A 25,629-nucleotide genomic window follows, 5' to 3' on the forward strand; every position below is an offset into this window, starting at 1 on the left:
ATGTTTATTAGCTCTCTTCTCTATGCCGATTTCAGGTTCCATCAACCTCAATATCAATGATTACACCTACAAATGGTCACAAGATGTAAAACTAAGTCAGGTATTGAAAAGTGCGATACCTTACATAATGATACACACATTTTAAAACAAAGCTCACACACAATTATGAAACAATAAGGTTGCATAGTTGAGGTATTTTCCTCAGCTCAGACTTTATCGAATACCGTAAAACTTCGTTAATACGCACATGTGCCTATTAACGAGTTGCTCAGACAACAAATTTTTACGGTGGTTTATTAAACTTTTTCATTTTTTTCCTTTTAATTTGATATTTGTAAATTAAAAGAAAAAAGATAAAAAAGTTTTACTACTACTGTAAAATTTGTTCTTATCTGAGCAAATCGTTAATTGGCACATGTGCGTACTAATGAAATTTTACGATAGTCGTTTGAAATTTTAATTTAAAAATATTAAACAACAGCACTACACTGCATCCGAGTCACAGGAATTTTATCATTTGCACTGGATTTATTTAATTAAAGATGTTGCCGGTTTCTTGTACACGAAAATTTGACAAAATTCACACACAAATATTATTGACGTATATAGTTGCGGTATTTTCCCAACTCAGATGTAAGCAGTATTTTAAACAAAAGTACTACCATTAAATTCCGAGTTAGATGAAATGTTACCCATTTGCAATAGATATAAACGAGATGGTTTACAGGTTTGTTTGTTTATATATTCATTGCTTTTTCAAATTGCACCTTGATTTTTCAGTATAAATTAGACAATATTGATCATAAAAATATTTAATTTTGGTTATGAATTATTTTTAGTTTCGTGGAATGAGGTCGTTGATAGAGCGTCCTTTCTCCAGTCGCTTCTCCATTTTGATCATCAGGTCAAGGCCGTCGATGAGAGTCTGGACAAGCTGGACCTGTATGAAGGAATAAAAAAGTGGTTAAAATAAATCTGTCGAAAAAACCCTTAAAATTCTAAAAATATTACAGAGCTTGAAGAATAATTTCGTGGGCAAAGTGATTTTTGGAGGAGTAACAACATAAAGAGCATAAAAGTATACAAATTGGAATGGAACTGTTTTATGGAATCCAACTGAATCATCAGTATCTGGGAAAAAGTGCCTGATTTTGTGGTTTGAACCAACCGAATCTTTGCACTTCAAATTATTTTGACTTTTTAATAAAAAGAAATATAAAGTTACTCAATGTGAACAACCATGTCCCAGCACATCCCTTTTTAAAGGGATTTTTATTTTCATAGGATTACAGCGGCGCTATCTTTCGGGCTTCTTGCTCCTCTCCGGACACACATCTGAGACATGGCGCGTGGTAATGCAGGGATCACCCGGGACTGGAAAGTCAACGTTGATATCAGACTTGCACTGGATTACACGGGATCGTTCTGACGCGTATTTACAAAAAATGGTATGTGATATAAATGGCGGATTTACCATAGCATATGGGTAACACACGGGGCAGATTTTGCGATATGGACCGTTTTTGATAGGCTTATAATAATAAGATGATTTCATTACCCTCTCTACCCAGGGATGAAATGGGGAGCTGTTTTGAAAATTGTCCTTTGAGCGCCGTCCAAAGGTATATGAGCATGCCATAGGCATTTTAGGCCTATAGCAGCTGACATATTTCTAATTATATACCTCATATATAGATTCCTGTCATCTGATTGGTTGAAAGTGCAGTCATTGAATTAACTATGCCCGCAAAATGAACTATGGACCGGTCCATGGAAATGAACTATGGACCGGTCACGTGCGTCACGATCAAACTGCGCGTTTTTCCCAGCGTAAAATGATATTACGCACGCGTTAATGTTTTCACGCGCTATAATTACGCAGATTGTAATCTGTGTGCCATTCGCATTGAAACTATTAATTTCTCTTCCCAAAATCGATGCTTTTAACCAAACAGATGACAAGAATCTTAAGATTTGGTATATAAAACAAATATTGACTGCTTTTTATTCGGGGCATGGTTAAAATTATAGGCCCAAGGTGATCTCAAAACCATGACTATGCCCCGAGGCTACGCCTCGGGGCATAGTCATGGTTTTGAGATCACCTTGGGCCTATAATTTTAACCATGCCCCTCATAGCAGTCAATATTTGTATACTATAGGCCCATTTTATGAATGAATGTACAAACCTCAGAGCGTCCTAATCTGTCGTTGTTTGAAATATCGAATGTGTCTCCTACAGTAGCCGTGTCTACGCCACCTGTACCACGCTTCTGAAGACGCATGGCGTCAAGGATTTCATCAAGACGTGGGTCCTGTAAAATAATAATGATAAGAAGTGATGGAACTGAATTTCGAACTATTAGTGGGGAATTGAGACTATATATAGGCCTACACCAAAAGAGATGAGACTCTGGACATACTGCAAACGCCAGAAGTGGATGAAGTAATCAACACACAGTTCGCCTGTCATTGCTGACGAGGTGCGAGAATATTTATTTTTGGTAAGATGATCGTCAAACTAACTCTGAACCCCGCATGTTTCTCCGTTGAACGGCCAAATATGTGATCGTCCCGTGAGGAGAAACACTTTGGTCCTGATGGGACCAGGCTCAATCAAAAAGCACAACTTAAGATTAGAAGCTACAAGTTCCCATTTAAGTGTTCGTTTCAAACTCTTTGTCTTCGCTCATAACTCTCAACTCTGGACACATTACCTTGCTAAGATGTGGGATCTTCAGATGGACACCAGCTCTGAGTCCTGTTCCAAGGTTGGATGGGCAAGTAAGAATGTAGCCAAGATGTTCATTCCACATGAACTCCCAACCTCTCTGCTTGATCAGTGACTCGACCTGCACAAAGAGAGAGAGATTGAATTTTGCAGTTTAATTCGCTCGTCGAATAAAACATAAAATTATCTCGCGACTGAAATTGCCTTCCGTAGTGAAGTCACGTGATAGTTTCGCGGCCAGGCCCTCAGCGCTAGATTGTCGCCAAGGACTCATTCTATGTCAGTCGAGCATTCAGAGTGCACGTCACATTTTTTTCACAAAATTGGTGTGAGGCGTTTTTTTATATTTCAGTGTCTGGGGATAATATGTTTCCCGTTGTTGAAGACCATCATGTCTAATATTAAATTGCAAGACAATCAATTTTGCTAAGATACTACGATTTTCACAGCGTATATTTAAAATGTTTAAAATTGCATATTTTTTTATCTTACACTATTAAGACCGTGACAGAATCTCTCGAAGACTCTCCTCATGTTACCGCCTTTTTCCATGGAGATGACACGGGTGTGATCCTCTTCGTTCACCCAAATCAGGAAGTTCTTCTCTTGGTTGTGCCTAGCGAAAAAAATCGGTAAAATGTGATCCACAAAATTAGTATTAGTCCCATGATAATCAGTTAGAATTGAGAACCCCACCCAATCTGACAAAATCTTCAATTCCCCCGAATGAAAAATTTCCCTTGACTCACAATTTAAGTGTGGGCCGTGACCCCCCTCCCTCCCCCACTCTCTAAAATGTACACCGAGTGGATAGAGTGGGAACAAAGAGTGAAATGGAGGACAACCCCTTTTTGAGTGGAAAAATTTCACTCTTAAAAGGATTGAAAAAAGTAGTCTGTATACACTCTAAAAAGAGTTAATATTGCCTAAAGAAAAGGTACTTTCGTTCATTTAAGAGTGTTTTTCACACAAAAACGGGTTGTCCTTCGTTCAACTCCTTGAAAGAGTGGAATTCACAATTTTACATTTAGACAGCACATTTTGCGCACGCCACTGCGAATTTAGAATTGTGTGTGTGTGTGGGGGGGGGGGGCTTACCAGATGCCACGAGCGTCGGGCCAATCGCGAGCCATACCAGCACACGTGAGTAGAGGAGAGACTGGTTTGTCGAAGAGGAAGTGATCATCGATGAGCTGCTGTTGTTCCTGTTCTGTCATGTTGCCAAGGGGGTAGTAATGTCCTTTCAAGTCACCGCCAAGGTCGTTGAGAGCTTCGACAACGACCTGCAAAAATTGGAAAAAACGGTCAGTGCATATGCACGCGGGCCTCTTTTGCCGACGTGAGCCCAGACACGAGAAGTCTGAAGTTTATATTTTGGTTCACCTGAAGTTCGGCAGTGACGTGAATACATTTTTGTGGTTTGAGCTACAGCACCACTGGTGCTCTTGTTGTGGTTTCGCTACAAGCGTGCCGACTAACCACCCTTGTGCACAAGTGTGAGTGCGTGTACGCTCTATGCGATTAACTTCCGGTTTTACGCTAGCCATATTTCGATACTGCGCCCATCGAAATTTACGCCACTACGAACTTGGGGCGAACCAATGTTTACTAAAAGTCCAACGTTTTTCCCTTGCGTTTTCGGGTTTCTACATTGAACGTTTTGGTTTTCACAGCTGCGAGTTTCGGTTTTCTGCTACCATTTTTTGCTCAAAGGATTAGGCAAAAATGAAGATCAAAAGTTGAACTGTGTTCTAGCATTTAGAAATGATTCGTTCCAGTTATTTTCAATGTCGTTGCTTAATTTTGTCATAAAAGAATCGAAATTAATCAAATCACGTATCGTCTACATAACGTACCCTCTCAACCATTCTTCGCTCTGCTCTGTTGCATGCTGGTGGAAGACTAAGTCCTCTAATACAGCGACCGGTCCGGACACGGGAAGACAACACGTACTTTGGATCGAAGACGCCGCCCCTGATTTTACTTGCGTCTAAATCAGTGGTATGTTTGTCGTTGGGTCCGTAGCCGTTGTGACGCTCGTCGATGACGGGGTCGAAAATTTCCCTGAAGACCTGTTAAAAATGACATGAAATTTTAACTTCACGATAAAGTCCGACATAATATACTACACTTGAAAGAGGACCTGTTTGAAATGGATTACTGAAATCATACACAATAATTTAGAGGTGATTGTACGAATCATGGGCTCTTCATGACGCCAGACATCATAAAATACGTTTTACCATTGACGAAAATTTTGTGCGTGAATAGAAAATGTAATGGCATCTCAAATCATGTATTGCTATAATTAATGTTGGCTGAATGTGTATGAATTATTCATAACCGTCATTAATCGATCGATAGCTCGCCTTAATTTCTAGCTCGCAAACCAGCGGATTTTGTCATAGATTTGCGTTGTTAATAAAAAAAAAACTGTGAATAGGCCTTGGTTTTACAACAACCCACCTCATAGCATTCCTCGTCACCAGCAACCATGCCTACGGTCTTGATGAACGGATGTCCAGGGTTGTCCACCCCTGTCTGGATGCATTCGTCCAAGGTGAAGCCATTCGGAGTCGAGCGATGGGCCAATTTGGCGTATATATTCGGCGTCAAATGTGAGGCCATTACGTTGTTGTGCTTGGATAGATCCGGGAAGTTTGCCGACGCTGGGAACTGACTGCGAGGGGTGTCGCAACTCGCAAACAAGTGACGGCCCTGGTAGTAGGTGACCAATCCCAATCCGACTGTACCCGTAGCTACAGCAGCCAACGTCCAAGGGTTCTTGGATCGAGCCACCGACCAGAGTGATGCAATGCGTTGAGCCATTTTGTATTGGTTTGTGGTAATGATCGATGGAACCTGGACAAAATGTAATAAACAGTAAATGATTTGTTGGAAATGAAAAGAAAATGATTTACACCACAATGCATGTTTTGACTTTAAAAAATTGCAGAAGAGTTACATATTGTGCTGTTCCAGTTGAAATCCATACACCCTATGGAATGCATCTCCTCAATCTCCCACACAGGGAGTGTAAATTTTGAATGGAGTCATCCATTCAGGTATCCCCATTTAAAATTCACACCCCATGTGTGGGACATTAAGGACGTATCTTCCATAGGGGTGTGTGGATTTCAACTGGAATGGCCCTTTAGGCCTATACTCTACTGAGGATGTTAAGGAAAGCTGTCACAGAAGTGATTTAAATTGAACAGCCCCAAATTTCAAGAATTACAACTGTGTTACATTTTATTCTAAGTAAGTTTATGAGTTTGTTGTAGGAGAGTTATCACTGTCGCAGCACAGATATTGGAATAATTCTTTGATTAAATATGTCATTGTTTAATCAAAGAAGGCAAATAATTAGGCCTATGACATTGTTCGTTTTTCTGAAGCGGCACACTGGTAGCTATGCGAATTCTCTGTTTGAGACTAGTATTTTGATGTCACTTTTTGATGTTTTCTTTTTTCATTTTTCTTATAAACATTCTGCAAGTACTTATTAAAGTAAAAATGCTGTCAACACGTGGACAATATATGGGCGATGCCTTTGTTACAATGCCTCAGAATGGTTAATCACATGAAATAATCATCTGAATAAACCAATCAAAATAGAGCTTTGTTTAGAACTGGTAACCCCTTTCAGCCTACTGGTGTCTTACTGTCGAATCTGACTATATAGTACAGTATCTTTTTTTTAAACATCTTGACATCTTTAACATTTTTTTACAAGGAAGCTAAAAGTTGGGTTGAGTCCTCAGGATGCACACTAAATCCCCGTATGACTGTAGGCCTTTTTATATTCTTAGAGACCGATAATTTAAATCTACCCAAATAATGATTTCAATTTCAAACAACACACGACTCACGACTCACGAGTGCACTTAATGTGTGCACAAGGTATACACAAAGCCTATACAGTATGTTACAAGAATGTACTATACGGTTCACCGGGACTTGGAAAATCAACACTGATATCAAACTTGTATGCGGGCCGCTATAGGTTACCGTTGGTCTCGGGTTGGTCTTCGATATTAAAATCATGTCGTACCTGCTAGCAGCTTCAGTGGAAGTAGGCCTAATAGTTAGTGTAAGTTTCATGGGACATATGTAGGCCTAAACGTTACAAATATGCCAACAAATCAGGTTGGAAAATTATTAACAAATTTTATTATAACGATCGTACATGTCTTTTCATCTGAATTTTAAATGTTTATTTATTCACATGCATGTACCATTTAAAGAATTTGTATTTTACGAAATTTATTCTTTTTGTTCTCAAACTGCAGGGCACCCTTGGAAATTAATGTTTGACATTGAAGGATCTACGCTGGGTAAAGAAAGTTCAAAACTTCAAATGAAAAAATAAATATTACTGAAACTGAAGTGTGAATGGAACTTCGGACGAATCTAATGCCAAAAATACTTCCAGTCACATGCAAATTTTTGCTATCAGCAGTAGACGAACATTGAGCATCGTGACCTTTCCACATTGTAGAATGCGGATTTCCCAGTCGGCGGCGGAGCCCTGATGAGTTACAGGCCATCAGTGCTGGTGTGTCAACCATGTCAACAATCCTATGACAGTTGCCCGTGGTAATTGACGTAACTGAACTTGCTGAAAGGGATTAGGGATAGGATAGACAGTCATTTTGAAAGTAAAAAAGATGTTCAATTTTGACATCCTAAAAAAAATAATGAAAACCAAACTGCAGTTCACAAGTTCGAGTAAAAAAGGGAACAATACCGCCTCCCGTGTATATATGGTGGCAACTCATAGGCCCTACTACACAACTAAACAATGATTAAAAGTTCTATTAAAAATGGCACATGTGTCATTCAATTTGGGGTGCTTTATCCTAAAGAATCATAAAGCCAGCAGTTTCAATTCCAATTCAAAAGCAGAGTCGTTTTTTTTAATTTGCAATCAATGAACATTTCGTTTAATTTCGATAAGTTGGTCTTGAATGTCGAAATGATAATGACTGTGTGTATCTCTTTAAGGTAATACACTATTTTAAAGTGATGCGATTTGGTAGTTCACAACATCTTGCGAATGGTAAAAAAAAAAAAAAAAAATTGCATTGCTCATTTCCTTGCGAGCGTGTAGAAGAATTCAAATATCACAGAAATAATTTTGTAGGTCCTGTGGTTCTTGAGTTATGTTGTAAAGAGGGCTGAAACAACAACACTTTTGTAAAATGTACATAACTCATTAACAACAATAAATTAAGCAAGTTTTCAAATTATATCATCTGTAGAATGAACTTTTGCAAAACATCAAGGTGTTATTTGTCAATAATTTATTGATCTAGAGAATGAAAATCGATTTTTTTTTTGGTTGCTTCGACCAACAACACCTCGTCTACCCTTAACTGTTAGCAGTAGATCGTTTCTCTTACGTTTATCAGACTATCTTTAGCATTGGTATTCCGAATACAGCCTGTCTCAAAAATAGCAGTACCGGTGAGCCATGCGTCGCTACTAGCCTGCTAAAGTCATGGGAAAACAGTTTGGAAAACTTTTTTAATGTAGGGCCCTACAATTTTTGTCTTGGGAAGACATTGCTATATTTCAACAGTGGAAACTGTCCGAGTTCTACACAAGGATAATTATTAAAGGGGGGGCATTCCATATCAATTCCAGAAAATTGCTCCCGCACTACCCTCTCATAATTTTTTTTTATTTCACTCAAATAATTTTGTACCATCTGTAATTAGATCCCTGAGCCTTTATCGACCATTTTCCCGTGGTGGCCGATCATAAAATGGGTGCTATTTTGTAGTTTCAAATTTGGAAAAATTATATAAAAGTTTAAATTAGGCCTAAAGAGCTCTATTTACCTAAATTAAATTAACTAGAGACTTGGAAATCATGAAGTGTCAGTGATATTGAGAAAATAATTTTATTTAGGCCTATCTAATTTATCTAACTAATTATGTAGGTGATGGTCAAGTAAAACGTCAAAATTCATGCCGTCACATTGACTACTACAACTAGACCTAATCATTTTGTGACACTGTATACTAGTATTGCTGAACATCAATGAACTTTATTTCATTCACATTAAATGTTAAATGGGACAGGGCCCAAGATATATTATAGGGTTAGGGTCGAGTCTATAGACTATCGCTATCATTCATGCTGCATCTGTTTCTGACCTTTGAAGTTGAATTTTCAACACGACTTGAAATTTCAGATAGATTCTAATAACTAATAATGATATTGTAATTACAAATAATTTTAAATGTAATTGTAAATTGTAAAAAAAATACTCTATAGTATAGGTAAATTAGTCTGGAAGCAAACACAAACAGCAAAACAAGGTTATATGCACTCTAAAAAGTCTAAAAAATATTAAAGGATCTAAAAAATAGAACCTTTTTTATCAGGAGAACCCTTCCTCTTAAATCTCTAAAAAAGGTTCTTTACTTTTGGAGAAACCTTAAATAATGGTTCTCTAAAACGAACCAAGTCCAAACACGGTCCCGTATCACATTTTTGGGGGCATTTTCGACGGTTTTGGAACCATTTTTGGTTCTTTTTAGAACCTCTAAGGATTCTCCTGAGAGGACAACTTAATCAAATCAACCACTTAAAATATCTTTGTTTTTATAAATATAATCATTTTTTTTTTTTGTAATACTTGCTTATCTTTTTGAAGCTGTCTCTTTTAATAATAGTGTACGTGACATATTCAAAATGCAGTCAGTTGACAAGGTGGATCATGATGTCTCGCATTTCTACTAAATTCCAATTTGTAGGTCGCTATGTGACAGCACAGGCGGGAGCACAGGTAAACTGGACAGTGTTCTGACGTTAGAAACTACATCAAAATATTACACTTATGAGCTAATTTATCACGAAACAAATCATTTTAACATTAAAATAATTCCACTCAGTTATCTTACTTACTTTCAACAGCTGATCTTCCACGTAGATGGACGTTCAGAACCCACCCGCACGAGCTTCCCGTGGAGATGTTGGACAAACCAGGCAAGCAGGATGGACGACAGAAAAATGTTCTCGGAACACAAACCTGTGTCATAGTGACGCGTGATGAGCGGAATGCGTGACGCGCTTGAGATATGTGTCAAACGCGAATCGTTGTCAGTTTTCCGCATCAACTCATTGTTGTACGCGCGCGCCGCATAAACGCACACAAGATAATTATGTTATTTATTTATTTATTTATTTATTTAGGCCTATTTATTTATTTATTTATTTATTTATTTATTTATTTATTTATTTATTTATTTATTTATTTATTTATTTATTTATTTATTTATTTATTTATTTATTTATTTATTTATTTATTTATTTATTTATCTGCAAAAAAGTATGCGTATACTTTGGCCTATTTATCGATCCGCTATTGCTTGATTGATATTTCGCTTGATTGATTGCCCGGGTTGCTAACTTGCTTGTTTGATTGATTGCCCCCAAACCAAAAAAAAGAAAGAAAACAAAACAAAACAAAACAAAAAAAATGAAACATCAGGGATAAAATGGGGCCTTATAACATTTTTCCTGACATAAGTCCTGACGAAATATTGCCCCAAAATGTTGCAAAAAACATTTTACAATAATATTTTGATAACATTTTGAAAATGTTGTTCAATGTGTTTTCATACAAAACGTATAATATTAAAACATTAAAACGTATTAAAACGTTTTTATGACCTTTATAACCAGACATTTAATGTTATTAAAACCTTTTTACCAAAACCAAAGCCCGAAATATAACCCGTTTAAAACATTTTAAAAACGTGTTGTGTTTGCTGGGACGTGTCATTGAAATGACTGAAAAAATGATGCTCTAGCTCTGTTTTGGTCAAATTCAAGAGTCTTTCGGAGTTGTGAGGTCCCAAAACATGGATCTCTCCGGGGGAGCATAGGCCGAACAAACACAAAAATGTTATTGGAAGCTATTTTTTGCAAACATTTTTTGTTAAATATTTTGTCAATACTTCTAACATTATGTTAAAATATTTACAGTAGGTTATCAAAAAATGTTTTTGAATTTTATGAAAATTATTTATACCCTTTACCTTTATATAACCCGACATTTTTAAATGTCGGGTTAAAAACGTTTTCTGACAACATTTTATAACCTTTTGCGAATGTTGTCGAAAACGTTTTGTGTTTGCTGGGGGCCTACCCGTGTGGTAATTATTTTTTGTACATGATATTGTTCCATATTAAACTTGTATTTAATGCATTTTCTTTATTATCTCTGTATATTAATTGTATATTTTGTTCTAATCATTATCATTTGTATATTGAATTTTAAATCGAATAAAAATCAATCAATCGATATCTGTGTGCGTCCAGCTATCGGCGTGAAGCTAGTTTGGTTGATTCCAACGTCCAGCTACGGAGAAGATCAGCTGTTGCAAACAGGTAAGAAGATACGAGTGAACTTATTTTAATGTTAAAATGATTTGTTTCGTGATAAATTAGCTTATAAAATTAATATTTTGATGTAGTTTCTGACGTCAGAGCACTGTCTCAATCTACTTGTTGCAGGTGTCACTTAAAAATGAAATTAATACAGGCCTATGAATCCTACATTCATGTTGATTAGTTATGAACCTGCTACATGCGAGACATGATATATAGGCCTAAATAACCAAGTTATAGGGAAAAAAACAGTTTTCATGTTTGTTTGATGGGTTCTTAGAGTGACATTATTTTTCAGTGTTACATTTTTAAAATCTATTTTTGATCTAAATTATAACTATTCTTTTCCTGAGAGGATGAAGTTCCAAACGACCACAGATATTGTTGCCTTTTTTTGTGTTATATGTACGCACCCGTTATCATGTTATCTTAAGTTATAATAATTATGATATGCTCTATTAATACGTATACATGTATAAGCTTAAATTTAACGTAACAGAACTTGCATACAGATGACGTTTTAGTTTTCATTCTCATTTTGATTGCTATTTGATCCCATACTCTTAGAAAGAAAAAAATGTTGTCGTGTTTCTTAATTCTACCCTCAAGACAAAAACAGTAGCGTAGCCAAGATGTTAGTGTGAAGGGGAAAAGCCCGGCTAATTTTTGTCTCCATTTGTCCATTTTTTTTCCCATTTAGCTCTTTGACATCCCCATTTTATCCCTGAAAATTTTCTGTGGGACAGCTTGCTTCTCCCTGGCTACGCCCCTGCAAGAGAAAATGGTTCTTGAAAAATGGAAAGATTTCCAAAAGGGTTCTTTCTGGCATCTGCATAACTTTTTCAGGTCTAAATGGTTCTTTTGTGCTGTGCCTTCCCAGAACCTCTCTGGTTCTTCGCATGACCATAAGGTTTAACTAGCTCAAGAACATTTTTTTTCTAAGAATGCAAAAGTTTGCCTAGCTATATATATATAATGAGATATAATAGTTACTATGCCCACAACTTTTTAAGTAAAACCGGAGAAGACATGTTCTCTGGTAATATCACTGGTACAAAGTGTTAATGTTATTTCCAAATTTACGACAAAGAAATGCTATAAGAATTATCACAACTAGGGCAAAAAATTAAATATTTGGTTGTTTTTTTTGTTTTAATAAAAATGCTCCAATTAAATAACTATTTTCGAGTATCTGTTATTTCGCTTTTCCTTTCCTTTCATTTTATATTTTCACAGCAATTAAAAGGCACGCTATTTCATTATTCATATATCTGCAGAAATATTCAATAGTTGAGTCGATCAAATCAATCTAAAGAATGGAAAGCTATTGAATTGGTGCATCTTGGTAGTGTTGAATATTCATGAATATACCAAAATTATTGATACAGACGCTTGGTTGTTTTTTAATATTGCTAAATCGATAGAAAATATATAGCGTTGTTTGAATTTAAATACATTTTCAAATATATATATTTTTCCCGAGGTAATGAAGGGATATTGAACTATGTTGAACTCTATTATCAAAATCAATTTCAAAGGTTGGGGTATCCAGCATAGTATAATATCTCGAGTCATCCGGGTTCATTTTCCATGTGAGTCCAAAAGTCCATAATTTAAATGCATTAAGGCGAGTGAGGAGGCAGAGTCATATTTGTCCAGTTTCAGGGCCGCCGCTATTTTTCTTGCCCCCCCCCCCCACACTTTTGAAGCAAAACCCCCAAAATTACGTAAATGTCCACTTTTTGCGGCAATTTTGGACCAAATTTGTTGATTTTGCCCCCACCCCCACAGTGTCATCGCCCCGATATCTGGCAGAAATCGCCATGGTAGGTTGAATCCACAGCCACGCATGGCCATTTTGTTCCGATCTTTGAGACGCATAATGAGCCGAGGGACATACGACTTGAAAATGTGTTGAAATGGTGCAAAAGTAGCGTATTTCGATTTCGATCTCAAGGATGTTCATTGTGGCTAAAGCAAAACAAGTAACATAATTATTCAAGTGAAACATTATATCAGAAAGTTGGAAAGTTGCTGTATTTTTAATACATGGGATCTCCTTTACTGTGCTTTTTACGTGCCCACTATTTTCTTTTCCTTTTACGGGTGGTAGTGAAAAAGGAAAGAGACCTTATGAAGGGACCATAAAAAGCAACGAAAAAAGTAAAGAATTTGAACTTTAATGGGTCATACAAACAAAGAAAATAGACCTCAATGGGCTCGTAAAAGACCCAAAGAGAAACGCCTTAGTTGGCCTGTAAAACCAAAGTTTTGGGCGTTTTCCTCTAAAGAAAATCATTCACACGAGGCGCACTAGGCGTAAATGATACCTCTTATTTCAAGCCTGAGAATCGTCGTTATAGAACCCATACCATTCCTCTAGTGTGTCAGCTTTATTTGCCTCAAAATTCATTTGAGTGTCATATCACTTTGGCCTTGGTCACCGTATGACAAAACAGGCGAAATCAGTAACTTTTTACACAAGATTTGCAATTTAAAGAGAATTGGCCATTGCTCATTAAAATGAAGCTAGTATATGGACAATAAAAGTGTGCTCTTTCATTTACTGACATAAATTTTGAAAACTTGTAAGGATCGCTTGAGGTTTTGACTTTTAAAACCTACATTTTGGTCAAAAATTGTGCTGGGATAGGTCGTTTTCAACAGATTTACCACATTCGTCTTGCTATAAACATTGCATTGCGTTATCTGTTGGCCTAATGAAAAATAAAGGGTTTTTAGGGGGAAGTGTTAGCTTTCGTTCGATATAAAAAAAATTGATTGGATGAAGGGAACACTTGAGGTTTTGACAAAAAACAATCACAGATGCCTATTTTCCACTGGATATCTCACACAGCTCTTATGATGCTATGCACTCGATCGTAGTAATATCACAGACTGCGTAGAGGCTAGACTCGCTGTGCTTGGAAATATATCTGTGTGCTCGGGTGTATCGAGGTGGAAACTGTGCGTAGATGCATTTATAAGAGAATCGTTTTTGTAGTCTAACCTTTTCATATGTGCTAAGTCATGGTCCCCTCTGACGCGCCTTAAAAGTGAGTCATCATTTCAACTTTGGTGTAGTTTAACGAAATTTTCTTAGTTGTTAGACTATTTACTCAGACTCTGATCACCAACTAGTTTATCTCTAATTGACGAATCGTGAAAGTCTATGTACCAAGGTAATCTTTTGCCTCTACAGACCCATTAATACTAGGCTTGTCAAATTAAGTAAAATAAGGGGTTACATTTAATCACTATTCATTTCAAAAAGCATATTAACATGCAAGTTATACATTAAAAGTCCTCGAAAATCCAATGAACAGTGCCTAATTTGCATAAATCCAAAATGGTCGCTTATGCAAGGGGTGGAATTTAGAAGTTGGTCAAATCTTGTTAAATCATATGAAAGTATTGCTCTCATCATAATTCAGAATAAAAGTACAGTTTGACCTGTCTCCGACATACAGTTCTTGAGTTATAGACAAAAAGGTCAAAGATCAAATTTTGAGGGCCACAGGTGTCCACAATATTTATCGAAAAATACTCCAATTTTCATCCAATCGGTCTCATTTATTGTTCCTTTGGCAGAAATGAATTAAAATGAGAACAGTTGCATTGTATTGGATGTTTTGTAACATCATAAAATAGGTTAAGGTCATCAGAGTTCAATGGATTTTGATCTTTTTTGTCATGTTACCAAGGTAACAAACCACCTGATATATGGCAAACTATTCTTTTTTTAAATGTTTTTGCAAGCGGAGCAATCTGAGACCATTTAAAAAAAAATCAAAATCAGAGAATTAAAAAATGTTGTCCAATGTCCATGGAATCCAAGTTTTGACTTTTGACCTTTTTCCCTATAACTCAAGAACTGTACATCGGAGATATGTCAAACTATACCTTTTCTAAATCCTTGTGACGAGAGGAATACACGGGTATGGTTTTTAACAAGATTTGACCAACTCTTAAATTTCACCTCCTGCATAAGCGGCCATTTTGGACGTATGCAAATTAGGCACTGTTCCACTAATTGGATTTTAGAGGACTTTGATAATTTTGTGTGAGCTTTTGGAGATGGATTCTGTTACAAGTAGTGGTGGGAGATTTTATATTTTGACTGGCCTATAACTAAGGCATGTTTGAAATATGGTAACTAAGAAAAAACATGCCCTTCTAGTCGGACTACTTTGGTGTCCGTGCAGTGTTGCATATAACATCGTTTGACACATAATTTGACCTGCAGACTAAAGTCGGAAATTTTGAACATTGAGTGCATGATTATCATTTCCATTACTTGCTCAGTGCCAGAAGTGGGTAATCGCAATAGCTGCCATGTGTAGCTGCAATATGTAGATGAGTACAATATTCTGTGTATAAATTACCAAATGTTCACAGGGCAGCTATTGCACTTACACTCTTCTGGCACTGAGCAGTCATTGTTAAAATCCCAACATTTCTTGGTATACATGGTTGTAAAGTTATGAACTTTTTATGCGTTATTTTTCTTGTGTTTTTAGTGTGTTTTTGCTCCTTATTTTTGCCTATATCTCAATTCCATTATTGCCGACTTTGGTCTCATTGCGCCAGACCATGTCAATCGGGTCATAGATCATAATCCATGTCAAAAGCATGCAATTGTCTGCTGTTACATACACGTGTCTCTTTTTTATTCAACCTGTCTGATGATCGCCACGTAAAGCATAAAAAGTAAGTAAAACAGTGATCGGAGTGCCCATCTCTCTTTCATTGGTGAATGGGCCAGACTCCTTCATGTAATGTTGCTATAGGGGGATCGCTACACCTCCTCCACAGCGAGTCTGTTACCGGTACCTTCCAATAATTTAAGAATGCCGGTACCCATTTATACACCTGGGTGGAGAGGAGAAATCGAGATAAAGTGCCTTACTCAAGGGTTCAACACGATGGCGTCGCCGGGGCTCGAACCCGCAGCCTTCCGATTATGAGTCGGAGCCCGTTCCGCTCGGCCACCGTGCTAGCTAAAGCATGAAGTGTGCGTGAAACCAATGGTTGTAAAATAAACCAAACTTGTCTATTTTACATATTTTATATAATAGCTATATGAATGACTACTCAAGTGGAGATCACTTCAAATCATCCCCAAGTCATATGGTTCTGAAACATCAAAGTTGCAGTGTGGAGTATAGCCTACCTATAACTTTTGTCCCCACTTATTTTTGTTTGCGCAGGTTCCATCGATCACCCCATCTTTAAAACCAATCAAAAATGGCTCAACGTATGGCATCGATCTGGTCGGCGGCTCGCAGCAAGGCTAAAAACCCTTTGGCGTTAGCCGCTGTAGCTACAGGTGCAGTTGGATTCGGATTGGTCACCTACTACCAGGGCCAACGCTTGTTTGCGGATAGTGACACCCCTCGCAGCCAGTTCCCACCGTCGGCGAACTTCCCGGATTTATCCAAGCATAACAATGTAATGGCTTCTCATTTGACACCGGCGGTATACGGTAAACTGGTCCACCGCAAAACGCCGAATGGCTACACTTTGGACCAATGCATACAGACAGGAGTGGACAACCCTGGACATCCGTTCATCAAGACCGTAGGCATGGTTGCTGGTGACGAGGAATCATATGAGGTGGGTTGTAATTGTTGTTAAACGTACATTCTGTTATGTGTCGTGCCTCATGTTTAGGCTTTAACCAAGGGTTCTCAATAGGCGGCCCGCGGGCCAGATAAGTTATTAGATTTGTAAAGTTTACTTTGATGACTGTTATATGACAAAAATATCAATTTTGAATAATTTGCCATAACATTATATTGCGAATTCCAAGGCCATTGCTCGTATTCACAATGCATTTCGATATCTCTGATGTGCTCTCATAAAAAAAAGTCCCACAAAAAATCTGTGCAAATGTTGCTATCTGATCCCTTAAACCTATTATAATTCGCACCATTATCATCACAATTACTAATATGATTTCAGGCATCAAACAAGCGAGTCGGTTGATGAACTGCTATTAAGTCTAGATTACCGTTATAGTACTTTTGATCGTGAAGTTAAAATTGTATATAATTGCTTACAGATCTTTAAGGAAATTTTCGACCCCGTCATCGACGAGCGTCACAACGGCTACGGACCAGACGACAAACATCCCACCGATTTAGACGCAAGTAAAATCAAGGGTGGCGTTTTCGATCCAAAATACGTGCTGTCTTCTCGTGTCCGGACCGGCCGCAGTGTCAGGGGACTTAGTCTTCCACCAGCATGCGACAGAGCAGAGAGAAGAATGGTTGAGAGGGTACGTTATGTAGACGATACATGATTTGAAAAGTTTCGAGTGACAAATATTAAAGCAAAGACATCGAACATAACGCGAATGAATCATTTTAAGCAAGTTTAATTCAAAGCAATAAATTAATTGAGATTTGCCTCAATATTTTGACATGAAAACACGCCCTAATCATTTTTAAAAGTTCTCAGACAATAAGTTAGCGAACGAAGCCTGCATACATCAATGTCTTTGTAATTGTGTTAACTTTTTACAGGTCGTTGTCGATGCCCTTAACGGTCTCAGCGGTGACTTGAAGGGCCGTTACTACCCACTCAGCAAAATGACAGATCAGGAACAACAGCAGCTCATTGATGATCACTTCCTCTTCGACAAACCAGTCTCTCCTCTACTCACGTGTTCTGGTATGGCTCGTGATTGGCCTGACGCTCGTGGCATCTGGTAATTTGCATCACTTAACCTTAATCCGATAAAATGTAGCCAGGGCCGCGACACTCCGGCACTTGTTGGAAGACATGAAGTACAGCAGACAGTTACATGTACAATGTGATTTTCTCATTTATAATTAGGATTACGTCATTGCCAGAATGCCAGAGCTTGTTTCATTTGTTCATTAGAATGATTGACAGCGGTGGGCGGACTTATACTCTAAAAATGTGATTCTCTAATAAATTATAGGTCACTAGGTCAATTCGGACCGTCTCTTCCTCAGATCTCTATGTAGGACTCTATGGTATCTTCTCATTACACGTTCGTAGTAAGACTTGGCCGGCGACGACGCTTGCGAATTGCATGTCTTCAACTGCTGTATAGCATGATATAGGCAGTTTGTACAGAGTGTCGCTTCTCTATCTCTTTTTCTCGGATGTAGCTACCAATAAATATGTTTTGGGGATAAACTTATATCAGAAAATAAAAGGAGGCATAGTCATGATAATCGTAGTGAAGGTTCTCAGAAATCTGCTCGTCGTAGGGCCTAACATCTGCTCCTTGATCTCCTGACTAACTTGAGCTTTAATATAGTCTTTATATCTAGTGGCTCAATTCTGGCAACACCACTAAAATCCTATATATTTGTACGTGCGTTCCTCAAAAACATGTTGGCCAAAACACATTCGTTTCACTAAGTACTAATTTTGACAATAATCACTTATCCATGTCCATAGGCATAACGAAGATAAGAATTTCCTGATATGGGTGAACGAAGAGGATCACACCCGTGTCATCTCCATGGAGAAAGGTGGCAACATGAAGAGGGTCTTCGAGAGATTCTGCCGTGGTCTTAATAATGTAAGCTATAGTATTTGAAACATGTTTTGCAACAATAGGATGCAACAATTGCATGTTTTAACCCTTTCACGCACCCTGTCCTCAGATATAAAATGCACCATGTAAAATGGAATATCACCCCTCATCAATATGCAACATAGCAGTACAATGTCAAGAGAGCTAAGGGCAGCATGCACCCTGAGCTTTAACAAATGTATACACTATAATTGCCAACAGCTTGCACATACACCGGCTTATTTTTTACAGTGTGCATACGTTTGTAAGTAGTATTATAGAAGCTTATAGAATATTCATTATTTTTTTAATTCAATCTGATCTTCTGGACATTGCGAATATCATTCAGTGATTGTGAATAGTTCATTCCATCACATCCAATCCCTTAATAAGTTGGCCTGATCGATGATGCTTCCGGGGGGTGAAAATAAATCACTCCAAAACATGAAAACGTAAGTCCTGTAGATCGGTGAATGACTGAAAAAATAGAGCGAACACGCCCCCGTCTCCCCTATATATAAGTGCAACCAACTAATCACAACAAGCATAATACAAACTTTATTCTTTTTACAGTGCAGTTTGTAACGCCTCGTTTTCTTTTTAAAGACATTTCTTGTTCTCAATAATATCTTCACTTCTGATTCTAACATTCTCGTTGCATTCCATTTTTGTACAGGTCGAGTCTTTGATCAAGGAGAAAGGTTGGGAGTTCATGTGGAATGAGCATCTCGGCTACATTCTTACTTGCCCCTCCAACCTTGGAACAGGACTCAGAGCTGGTGTCCATCTGAAGATCCCACATCTTAGCAAGGTAATATTTCCAGAGTTCTATGAGTTATAGGGCTACGTCAAGACAAAGGAAGGGTTGGGTGTTCTGGAATGAACACTTCACGTGGTCTTCATGGAAGAACAGAGGATTTACTGAATGAGTACAGCAACAGGGTTTCAATGTCCTGATGAAGTCAGATCCTGGCGATCGCTCGATAACCGTTTCAAATCGACGGCAAATTCGTTGATAGCTATAGGCCTGCAAAATTGTTTCTATAAAGCTATGGATGATCAAAGCCTAATCGATTTGGGTATAATTCTCCATAATCCTTACCGTTCATTTTTTGTCATTATTATCTTACAGGACCCTCGCTTTGGTGACATTCTGAAGTCCCTACGTCTTCAGAAGCGAGGTACAGGCGGCGTTGATACTGCTGCCGTAGGAGATACATTCGATATTTCAAACAACGACAGACTAGGAAAATCCGAGGTTAGTAAATTTGGGATGATGTTCAACGTTAGGGCAAGGCAACTTTTGAGATCAAATAGCTGGTCTGTTTTGCTTGTGAAATGGGATGAATTGGGTAGTATTGTTGATAAAGAGTTGCACTTCGGACATGCCGAACCACACTTCGTCCACTAAATTTGTATGCGATGAGGGTGTCTGGGATGTGGCCCTCAGAAATTGGAGAGTATTTTTTAAAATGATGACACAATTAAAGCCATTTAGTGAACAATTTTGATATTATCGGGGGTTCAAGACAGAAGCCACAAACGCCCACTTTTTTCTATATCCGTAACAGTACTAACACTTAGTAGTAAAAAAAGGCAGTGTATAATAGCCGACTTGGGCCTAAAATAATCGCAAGCTTGCTCAAGAATTATATTGACCCAGCATTCCGGGCCGGCTTTGCGATTTTTATTGGCACGGGTCTACTCAATTACGTGCAATTTAACTTTTTCTCCTTCCCTTGCTATATTTCTCTTCTAGTTGTCTCCATTTTCTCTTCACTTTTCTAGCCTTTCCACCTTTCTCCGCTTTTTTCCTTTCCTTTCTCTCTCAAAAAGAAAATGACGAGGGATTTGCTTATATAGATAGCTAAGTCCGCCTGTAAGTCCTTGTAATAATTCGGTACAAGTCTGATGGTAATGTTGATTTTCCAGTCCCGGGGTTCCATACAACATAGATCGCCGTGGCCCCAGCAAACACAAAAACGTTTTAAAAACGTTTTAAATAAGTTATATTTTGGCTTTTGGTTTTTTTAGGTAAAAACGTTTTAATAACATTAAAATGTCGGGTTATATAAAGGTCATGATAACGTTTTAAAACGTTTTGTATGAAAACACACTACAACAATATTTTTAAATGTTTTCAAAAAATGTTATTGTAAGCTATTTTTACAAACATTTTTGCCAAATATTGTGTCAATACTTAATAACATTATGTTAAAATATTTGAACCCAGCAAACACAGAAATTTTCTTAAAATGTTTTTTCAAAACCTTTTAATAACATTTAAATGTCGGGTTATACAAAGGTCATGAAATCGTTTTTAAAACGTTATTGAAAATATTTTGGACAAACATTTTTCGCAAAATATTTTTTCAACCCCAAAATAACATTATGATTAGAATGTTTTGTATCAATTTTCAAGAATGTTTTTGGAATGTTATTAAAACGTTTTTATACCCTTTATATAACCCGACATTTAAACGTTTTCTGTAAAACATTTTTGTTTGCTGAGCATTTGATAATCAAAAAAGTTTTTAAGGTTATGAAAACGTTTTATACTCTTAATATACCCTTTATATAACCCGACATTTAAACGTTTTCTGACAACCTTTTATAACATTTTGCGAATGATGTCGAAAACGTTTTGTGTTTGCTGGGGCGGTATAGCCACCGAAAAGGAGACAGAGGACAACGTTTGGAAATACATATTTCACTTAGTTTTAGGGAAAATCGAAGACAACCTTAAAATGGTCTCACTGAAAAAACAAACAAACACTATAACAACTAAATTTGTGCCCATAGGCATGATAGGCCTAAGTTTTACGACGCCTTTGCAATCTTCCCAAACTTAAAAATGCTATTCATATGCCTATATCATTATATTTTATCTGCAGGTTTATTTTAACCATTTTTTGTTCTTTTCATACACAGGTCCAGCTTGTCCAGACTCTCATTGACGGCTTAGATCTGCTCATCACAATTGAGAAGCGACTGGAAAAAGGACGCTCTATCAATGACCTCTTACCCACAAAAAAATAAATTTATAACCAAAATGTAATATAATTTATTGTGATATTGTCTAACTTATGAAAATTGGTCTTTATCTGTCTTGTCAAACTTATGTTTGAAAGATCAAGGTGCATTTTGAAAGCACAAACAAACTTGCTACCTCCTTATTTCATACGTGTATATCATGAATGGATAATGGTATTGTATTTTTTGTTTATTACAATCGGCCATTGCTCATATCCGAGATGCGAATATATCTCAACAAAATTGTAACATTCGGTTTTTGAAAGCAGTTTTGGGACACTTTGACCTCTGACATATCGGGAAACTTGCTGTAATTATTAGGCCTATTAATTGATTTATTATTGTCATATTAAATGTTATCATTAAAAATATTTAAATAATTAATTCATAAATTAACAATGTTTTTTGGGTTTGTTATAATTCTTGTAAAACATTTTGGATTATATTTTGTACGCACAAAAACCAATTTTTCTGAATTTTCCTAATAGGTCAGAGGGCAAAGTGTCCCAAAACTGAAAAAAACTGTCCCACAATGCAGTGCAAATTTCCAATGCCGATTTGGCTTATTGTTTTGTTAGCAATAACTGTGTGTGAATTTGCCAACAATTTTGTATGTAGTTATGTAAGTTACAACACTTTTAAATACCTGAATTATTTCAACATAGTTTATGACAATTGTAGTAACCATTGATATAAGATTGATGTTAAAGGGCGTTTCGTGATTCACAGCCTCATCCCCCACTTACTCCAAAAACAAAATTGAGATTTGTATACCATGCAGAGACAATGGGACTGCACAATTATTTTTGTGTGAATAATCTTTCTTGCTGCTTTTACGTAAATATTTATGAACCGTTATCCTTAAAAGAGAATGCCAGAATCACGAATAGCCCCTTAAGTGTGATCATGGAACCTTGGAATCAGATAGAGATAGAGCTAATAAATGTTGTGTGGATACTAATAAAGTGCATTTGTCATTTTGTCTCTGTTAGTTAAACACATATCTTGTTCTAAACCTTTAAAACCAAGAAGGGGGTGTAGAAAGTTTGTTTTGAATAGGGGCATATTTCCAAAAATTCCACTCAAATTTGGTCCATTTACAGATCAATATTATCCGTATTAAGGTTGGTCTAAACCCTGGAATTATGGAAACTTTCGGGCCTCATAACTGCTAAAGTGTTGGTGTAAACTGTAAAGTATATAAAAGTATACATATTTAGAATGGCAAAGACTTGATAAGTTCATCTGTGATGTCAAATTTGGGCCAAAATGCTCATTTTTGGCCCAAAATCCCCCAAAACGGTTTTTTTGGCCCACTTTGTTTTCGTGCAACGTAAAAACAAAATTCTGCGGCCAAAAATTTTTTTTTTTATTAATTTTTAAAAACTAGACAAAAATATCTAGGGAACGTTTTTTTATTTTTTTGAATTTTGACCAACTTCACCAAAAATATTTGAAATTTGGGCGAAAATCGGGCTTTTTATGATTTTTTTTAAATATCAGCATTTTTGACCATTTTGGTGCACATTTCTTGAAGTTGGTCGAAATTCAAAAAAATGAAAAAACAGTCCCTAGATATTTTTGTCTAGTTTTTAAAAATTAATAAAAAAAAAAATTTGGCCAAGATTTTTTTTACGTTACACGAAAAAAAGTGGGCCAAAGAACTGGTTTTCTTTGGATTTTGGGCCAGAAATGAGCATTTTGGCCCAAAATTGACATCACAGATGAACTTATCAAGTCTTTGCCATTCTATATATGTATACTTTTATATACTTTAGACCAACACTTTAGCAGTTATGAGGCCCGAAAGTTTCCATAATTCCAGGGTTCAGACCAGATTGAATAGTATTCCACATTAAAATGATCTGTAATTAGATATGTTTATTGCCCAGATCCATTGATTGTATTTTCAATCACATCTACATAATTACTCAACAAAAATGCATGAAAGCAATATCTAGTTGAGGAAAAGAACCTAAAGGAGTACAGTCTGAGTTAGAACAGATGATTAAAGGAGAATAGTCCGATTTCATCAGGTAAATCTTGACTCCCACCTATAAAGTTTCATGCCAGCAAACACTACTTCATTAATTTAGTTCTATATAATATTTCAAATGGTTAACGAAAAAAATATGGGGTTTTATTGATACCAAATTTGATGCCAGAGTGGGGAGGAACTTATTGTACTTGGACCATCCTCTTGCACACAACTCATGGCGGGCAACCTAAGAGGTAAGACGTTGCACAGGCACAGGTGTACAGGAGGAAGCTGTCTACGTTACTGCGATGAAGTACCTATAGGCCTACAGCTGATTAATATAATGTTGGTATTGACGAAGTAGCTATCTACTGCTGATGTTGGTATTGATTAAGTAGTTATCTACTGCTGATGTTGGTATTGATGAAGTTGCTATCTACTGCTGATGTTGGTATTGATTAAGTAGTTATCTACTGCTGATGTTGGTATTGATTAAGTAGCTATCTACTGCTGATGATGGTATTGATGAAGTAGCTATCTACTGCTGATGTTGGTATTGATGAAGTAGCTATCTACTGCTGATGATGGTATTGATGAAGTAGCTATCTACTGCTGATGTTGGTATTGATGAAGCAGCTATCTACTGCTGATGTTGGTATTGATGAAGTAGCTATCTGCTGCTGATGTTGGTATTAACCAAGCAGCTATCTACTGCTGATGTTGGTATTGATTAAGTAGTTATCTACTGCTGATGTTGGTATTGATTAAGTGGCAATCTACTGCTGATGTTGGTATTGATGAAGTAGCTATCTACTGCTGATGTTGGTATTGATGAAGTAGCTATCTACTGCTGATGATGGTATTGATGAAGTAGCTATCTACTGCTGATGTTGGTATTGATGAAGCAGCTATCTACTGCTGATGTTGTTATTGATGAAGCTCTACTGCTGATGTTGGTATTGATGAAGCAGCTATCTACTGCTGATGTTAGTATTGGTGAAGTATCTATCTGCTGCTGATGTTGGTATTAACCAAGCAGCATCTACTGCTGATGTTGGTATGGGTGAAGTAGCTATCCGCTGCTACTGTTGGTATTGATGAAGTAGCTATCTACTGCTGATGTTGGTATAGATGAAGTAGCTATCTGCTGCTGATGTTGGTATTGATGAAGTAGCTATCTACTGCTGATGATGGTATTGATGAAGTAGCTATCTACTGCTGATGTTGGTATATTGCTCAAGCAGCCATCTACTGCTGATGTTGGTATTGATGAAGCAGCTATCTACTGCTGATGTTGGTATAGATGAAGTAGCTATCTGCTGCTGATGTTGGTATTGATTACGTAGCTATCTACTGCTGATGTTGGTATGGATGAAGTGGCAATCTACTGCTGATGTTGGTATTGATGAAGCAGCTATCTGCTGCTGATGTTGTTATTGATGAAGTAGCTATCTACTGCTGATGTTGGTATTGATGAAGCAGCTATCTACTGCTGATGTTGGTATTGATGAAGTGGCAATCTACTGCTGATGTTGGTATTGATGAAGCAGCTATCTGCTGCTGATGTTGTTATTGATGAAGTAGCTATCTACTGCTGATGTTGGTATTGATGAAGCAGCTATCTACTGCTGATGTTGGTATTGATGAAGTAGCTATCTGCTGCTGATGTTGGTATTGATTGAGTAGCAATCTGCTGCTGATGTTGGTATTGATTACGTAGCTATCTACTGCTGATGTTGGTATTGATGAAGTGGCAATCTACTGCTGATGTTGGTATTGATGAAGTAGCTATTTACTGCTAATGTTGGTATTGATTGAGTAGCAATCTGCTGCTGATGTTGGTATTGATTACGTAGCTATCTACTGCTGATGTTGGTATTGATGAAGTGGCAATCTACTGCTGATGTTGGTATTGATGAAGTAGCT

General features: G+C 37.1%; 2 protein-coding genes across 2 annotated transcripts; one reads left to right on the plus strand and one right to left on the minus strand.

Moving 5' to 3' along the window:
• Position 1: 1 nt before the first annotated feature.
• LOC140157007 (creatine kinase U-type, mitochondrial-like) lies at positions 2 to 9,782 on the minus strand. Its single transcript, XM_072180062.1, has 8 exons — positions 9,650 to 9,782; positions 5,198 to 5,593; positions 4,588 to 4,803; positions 3,830 to 4,014; positions 3,224 to 3,347; positions 2,718 to 2,852; positions 2,190 to 2,315; positions 2 to 940 (listed from the first exon to the last, which is right to left on the minus strand). Exons 2-8 carry the CDS (start codon positions 5,558 to 5,560, stop codon positions 836 to 838), a joined length of 1,254 nt encoding a protein of 417 aa, XP_072036163.1. The 5' UTR covers positions 5,561 to 5,593; positions 9,650 to 9,782; the 3' UTR covers positions 2 to 835.
• A 1,251-nt stretch (positions 9,783 to 11,033) lies between these two features.
• On the plus strand, positions 11,034 to 21,959 carry LOC140157009 (creatine kinase U-type, mitochondrial-like). Its single transcript, XM_072180064.1, has 8 exons — positions 11,034 to 11,137; positions 16,348 to 16,753; positions 17,202 to 17,417; positions 17,665 to 17,849; positions 18,575 to 18,698; positions 19,369 to 19,503; positions 19,825 to 19,950; positions 21,624 to 21,959. The coding sequence occupies exons 2-8, from the start codon at positions 16,385 to 16,387 to the stop codon at positions 21,729 to 21,731; spliced, it is 1,263 nt and encodes a 420-aa protein (XP_072036165.1). The 5' UTR covers positions 11,034 to 11,137; positions 16,348 to 16,384; the 3' UTR covers positions 21,732 to 21,959.
• The last annotated feature ends 3,670 nt before the right edge of the window (positions 21,960 to 25,629 follow it).

The sequence above is a fragment of the Amphiura filiformis genome, chromosome 7 (genome assembly GCF_039555335.1).
Source record: "Amphiura filiformis chromosome 7, Afil_fr2py, whole genome shotgun sequence".
Lineage (NCBI taxonomy): Eukaryota > Metazoa > Echinodermata > Ophiuroidea > Amphilepidida > Amphiuridae > Amphiura > Amphiura filiformis.